This window comes from Triticum urartu, chromosome 1 (genome assembly GCF_003073215.2).
Source record: "Triticum urartu cultivar G1812 chromosome 1, Tu2.1, whole genome shotgun sequence".
NCBI classification, from domain to species: domain Eukaryota; kingdom Viridiplantae; phylum Streptophyta; class Magnoliopsida; order Poales; family Poaceae; genus Triticum; species Triticum urartu.
Genome location: NC_053022.1, coordinates 218,572,422 through 218,578,556, shown reverse-complemented (window position 1 = coordinate 218,578,556; position 6,135 = coordinate 218,572,422). Strand labels below are relative to the sequence as shown.

The 6,135-nt window shown below is 46.1% G+C and overlaps 1 protein-coding gene across 1 annotated transcript; it reads left to right on the top strand.

Annotated features, from left to right (window-relative positions):
- The first annotated feature begins 2,948 nt into the window (after positions 1-2,948).
- On the top strand, positions 2,949-3,690 carry LOC125554544. The gene has a single exon (XM_048718071.1). It carries the CDS (start codon positions 3,090-3,092, stop codon positions 3,429-3,431), a length of 342 nt encoding a protein of 113 aa, XP_048574028.1. The 5' UTR covers positions 2,949-3,089; the 3' UTR covers positions 3,432-3,690.
- The last annotated feature ends 2,445 nt before the right edge of the window (positions 3,691-6,135 follow it).

The following is a 6,135-nucleotide window of genomic DNA, read 5'->3' as shown; positions in this document are numbered from 1 at the left end:
TCATTTACCTTATATGTCCGGTGCTATTCACGATAGAGTGGTTGGTTTTCCCCGGCGAGGAAGGTGATGTAGCACAACAACAAGTATTTTCCTCAGTTAAGAACCAAGGTTTATCGAACCAGAAGGAGGCACCAAGCTAACAACGATAGTAGTACATGTACACAAACATGTAAATCTTGCACTTAACAAAGGATAGGGGGTTGTGAATCCCCTTGTTCTTGCTAATTACAAGATTAAAAGCAACTAGTGATTGGGAAAAGCGGCAAGAAATTAAAAGAGAAAATTGAGCCATTGTAGGAGTTTTTTATTGATGGAAAATAGACCCGATGGACATAGGTTCACTAGTGGCATCTCTCTCGAAAGCATGTAGTGGCAAGGTAGACAAATTATTGTTGGGTAATTTACGGAATAGCGCAAATTATAATTATGATCATTCATGGCATAATCTCACATAGGCATTACTCCCTTATAAGTAGAAACTTATTGACGTCTACAACTATTACTCCATCCCAAGACCGCTATCCAGCATGCATCTCAAAATATTAAGTTCGTAATAAATAGAGTAACGCAATAAGTAAGATGACATAATGCAGAAATGAAGTGGTGAATCAATATGACCAAACCCCGTCATTTTATCCTTAGTGGTAACAACACAATACATCTCTTTGTCCTTTTTGTCATTGGACAAGATCACCTCATGATTGAACCCACTACAAAGCACCTCTCCCACTGAAGATAAATCAAGCAAACTTGACCAAAGTAGACGAATAGATCGGTGAGAATACAAAGCTACGCAACAAAGAAACTTCAAAAGATTCATATAAATTCAATGAACAATCTGATAAAAAATCCACAATTCACCGGATCCTAAAAAACACACCACAATATTTACATCGGATGGATCTACGAAGAGATCATTACATTCAAGAGAGAGAGAGAGAGAGAGAGAGAGAACTACTAATATGGACCCATAGGTACTGAAAGAACTACTTACACATCATCATGAAGGCAATAAGGTTGATGAAGATAACCTCCCCAATGATTCCCCCCTTCGGCAGAGCGCCAAAATAGGGCTCCAGATGGGATCGTGTCGGAACAAAGACTTGTGGCGGTGATAAAATTATTTCGGATCACTCTGAGGATTTCAGACTGTATATATGTATTTATAGGCCAAGAATTAGGGCAAACAGAGCACAGCGGGCCCACAAGCCACCAGGATGCGCGCTACCCACTAGCTTATGGCCCCCTCATGGGTCTTTTGACCTCCTCCTGAAGCTTCTAGGGCCTCTTGTGTGCGAGAAAAAATCATCAAAAAGTTTTGTTGTGTTTGGACTTTTATACGTATCGATTTTTCTGTAAAAATAAACACATGCAAAAGAACAGGAACTGACACTGGGCAGTAAATTAATAGGTTAGTCTAAAAAATAAATATAAAATGACATAAAAACATACAAAGGTGGTAATATAATAATATTTAACAATAAAAAATTATACATACATTTGGGACGTATCATCCGGTCACTTGCATGTGATTGATAGAGATGAAAAAAATTAAAAAGAGAATGAATAAAGAAAAAGAAAATGTGGTCTGTGGTGGGCCGCGTCCTACGTGGCAGACTGGCCGAACGCGTCCGCCAGCCCCTATAACCTTTCTACATTTATTCTTAATATGAGGATTCACGGATAACCCGAATGCATACGGATAATATAAGAGTCTTATTAGGCCAATTTTTTTCCTTCTCTCTTCGGTGTGCTCATTGGTCCGTAAATGTTTGAGAACGATTTGAGATCGCCCCTGAAAGTCCCAAATCGAATCACTCAAAGTAGTACATGAGCACATAACCATACGCACACCTCGCGTCTCTTTCCTCGCGCGGCATGATTTTCTTGGGAACATCTAGAAAGCTTGGCCACTCCTGTAATTGTGCTAAATGCTGCTCTCATGACAGGCATACGACACCTATATGGTATAGTACGAGCACATACAGTAATAGGAAATTTATTCGATGCCTGCGAAGGGTCATCTATAGTCGAAAGTGACAATTATGGGAAATGCAAAGGGGGCATCTAGCGAGCTAGCCAGCACAAAGGTGACAAGGACGTGGAGACGGTAATATTACTCATGTGTTGTGCCAAGGTGGTATTCACTATGATCTTTCTGCCGGCAAGTTCTATCTACCAGAAACATCTACATAATTCCCTGGGCAGCCCCTTCGGAATCTCCGAGGGCAGGGATAAGGATGGAGTAATAAGACCCAACAAAGTAGGGGTCAAAGGCCACCTTTTGCCTTCTAATGCAAATACAGAAATCATATACTGTAATATAGTACTACTATAGAAAATATCTTATTTGGTGAAGGAACTGACGTGTGTTGTGTTGTGGTGTAATTTAAATCTAGGCTTGGAGTGAAATAGTCCATGTCACAAATGCTTCGACGACGCAGTCACCGTCCGTCCATCGTTAGAAAATTGGGAGAGAAAACGTAGCTGGTGGGCTGCAACTTTTGTGCCCGTGTGAGGCGTGAACGGACGCCTACCGGGTGCATCTCTCGTGTGCTTGAACACGGATTGTGTTTGTTACTGTAGGTGAAACCAGGATGCTCCTACATTGCTGCAACAAAGATCCCAGATCCGCTTCTAGATGCTCATCCAAGATCCGAAACATCACCGTCGCCCTCAGCCCACGGGGCCCCGATTGCCCGCTGCCCCCATCCAGCGCGCCTTTCCGGTGTGCCGATAGCCCGATACCATCAACGGTTTCACGGCCACCGTCACCGTCCGGCAGTAAAAGCACCCCACGCAACGGTCACTCGGTGAGTAGTATCACGTAACGGAAACCCGCACCTTCCCACCGGATCCACTCCACGTGTCCACGCGGCGTCCTTATCCACTCCTCCCCCGCTCCGCTCCGCTCCTCCCCGCTATAAATTCCCCACCACCCCAAGCACCATAGCCACAGCTTTTCATACACCCACCGTCTCGTCACATTTCACAAGTCTCGTCAATCGTCGTCTCTCGCCGAAGCGAAGCAGGTTACCCACCCAGCCGAAGAAGCTTTCGACCGAAGCGTACCTACACCGAGCTAACCGATGGCCATGGCACCGACAGCGTCCGCCGTCTCCTTCTCCGCCCGCCCCTCGACGGTCCGGCCACGCGCCGCCTCCGCCTCGGCGGGAGCCGGGCGGGTTCCCGCGGGGGCGCCCCAGGGAGGCAAGTGGTGGGCGCCGCTGGTCGGCTGGTCGGGGAAGGCCGACTACATCGAGGCCGCGGCGCCGGTGGTGGCCGAGGAGGAGAAGCCCGGGAGGTCCTTCGTGGGCGGCCTGACGGAGGAGAAGGCGCGGCAGCTGCGTGCCCGGATGTCGGAGACGGAGAGCTTCCACGACGCCATGTACCACTCCGCCATCGCCTCCCGCCTCGCCCGCTCCACCTAGGAGGACCAGCCACCAACCAACCAACTCGCCGACGCGAAGCCGCTGTACATAGTGTTTCCTCTCTGGATCTCCCCGTGGTCGTCGCCGGGAGTCCTTGATGTTCTAGTCATGGAGGGAGGGGTGGTCAGAGGAGAGGACGGAGGGGATCTAGTTTTAGGGTTTGTCCCTTCCCGTCGTCTCCGGCCACCGCGATGCTCCCCGGTCTTGTTTTGCTTTTGTAATTAGTACAAGCTCAGAACCAGATGTTTCGGTTCAGTTCCGACTCTTGTTGCCACATTGGATTGGAGATCTGCAGTTACATTTGCCAGATCTGCCGTCGTAAATCTGAATTTCAGTTAGCTCTGAACCTGAATATCAATTAATTCTGGATCTGAAAATCAGTTGGTTCTGAACCTAAATATCAGTTAATTGTGGATCCGAACACCAATTATTTCTCAACCTAAAGTTAATTCTTGATCTGAAGACCATTGAGCCTGCTGATTTGCCGCCATGCGTTTGCTGATTTGATTTGGCCGTCGTAGGTTAGGGATAAATATCGGGAGCGCCATTGTTTGATTCTGGATCTGAGAGCACTGTCTTCTTAAACAACAATTGGCCAGACCCCATCAATTTATCTAACTATGACGCATCAACGTAGGTACCACGGTCCACTGGGCATCCTTCGCTGTACTCCACTACTCTACCAACCTCCACAAAGGCACAAACTTGTTGTGTTCGATTGGGTGAACTACATGTCTCGATGAACTGATGAATCTTCCCGTGACCAACAGGCAGCGACCATGGCAGGTTATACATGATTATCGTTCGTTTAATTCCACAAACCGTCCTCTGTTCGACGGCCTCGAATCCATCGGCCAGCTTGTGACGCAAATCCTGCTTGCAGGATGATCCAGCGAATTTATGTGCCACTTTGTAATGTAAAGCCTGCTAGCCGGATGATTCTAAAGCGAGTGCTGGGATAGTGGCCGTATTCTATTCCAAACGGTAGTCCTATTCGTTAATCAATGTGATTGATGCTTACCGGTGTGCGTGTGTTTCCTCTGCTGCGAAGCATCCTACTAGAAAGCTTACACTGGAGGGCTTCGTAGATGGCAACAGTTTCGGGAGAGCCCAACCATTCCTGGCCAACTACGAGTAGCACTCAACATCAGTAGTACTGTATCTATTAAGATGAGATACAATCAATTCATGCTCTAACAACTAATTTAAAGCACGAAAACTGCACGCACAAGAGTACCAACGTTGGCCTTCTGGAAGGCCAAAAACTGCTGACGGAACAAGAAGAGATAACCACGCATGGACGCACCTCCCACCGCTTTCCTAGTAGCAGTAGCACCACTATGATTTCTCTGATGATCATCTAGAAGGCCACTCCTCTATTGCTGGTAAGGGCGGCCCGCATGACATGGCCTGATAAAATCTATGATAAGATAACGTAGTACTACAGCGTTCTGCAATGGTCATCCAGCTAGTGGGGAGTGACAGTTTTCGGAAACACAACTGCCCATCTACTCGGAAGTGACAAGGATAGGTGTTGCTGAAAACTGGCTCCGGTTGGGTTTGACGATGTGTGTCTTTATCATTTTTAAGTGGTTCCTTCTGCGGCTCTTAGAAATCTCCGAAGGCAAAGATGACGTGAGCCTGAAACAAATATCAGCGGCTACTTTCGGGTGGGCAGCACAGGCATAGAAAAAGCTTCAACAACAGATCACCCGGTGACCTAGTAGGATCAAGGGTGTTCGTGATCACACACGTACTCTAGATCCGATGCATTGTTGCACATGTAGTTTATCAAAGAGGTAATATTATCGGGAGTTATAGAACTTAAGATGTAATGTTCAGTTTGGTGCTAGAAATTTAAAAATGCAGATGTGTGGTCATCTAACTTGTGTCTCAAATACGATGCTTTCGATTGTATCTGTGTGTACACCTTGCCTTGGCAGCGTGGCAATGACCCACATGTCAGTGGCTAGGAGTAGATTCTTTTTAGATAACTCCCCGTATATTTAAGTTATGCAGAAAATCATGTGGGACCCACCTGTCAGTAAAGAGTATAAAGAGAAAAAATATATATTATGCTGAGAGGGGGTGATGTTTGAACCCACGACCTTCTGATTGTGTGATCACCTGGTATCTAGTGGGCTACCCCATTTGTTGGCCTCACGAGAGAGAAGAGAGAGGAAAGAAAGAGGGAAAGTGGCTAGGGTGGCACATATGATGAATTGTGAGCTTGGGTCCATCCCAATCAAATACATCAGGATGCCCACTTCGGCTAGGGCCCTTACAATGGCAGACTTTGAGCCTGTGGTTGACAAGGTTTCAGGGAGAGTAGAACCTTGGCAAGGGAAGTTGTTGGCTCTTGGTGGACGATTAGTTCTTATAAACGATTGCCTCACCAACATACCCATGTTTGTAATGGGATTTTATCTTCTCTACGACATGATACATGATAAATTGAATAGGGTGTGATCTAGATTCTTTTGGGCCAATGAGCAAGGAAAATAGAAGTGTCATATGGTCAGATGTGAGACCATTTGCTCGCCCAAAGAAGTTGAGGGTGTTGGAAATATGCCATAGAGGCAACAATATTGTATTATTTATTTCTGTTTTTATAATGAAGAGCTTATATTCTATGTTATATCTGCTATGATTCCAGAATATGCGATTCAGTGGAAAACTCGTAAGCACATGTGGAATGATAAAC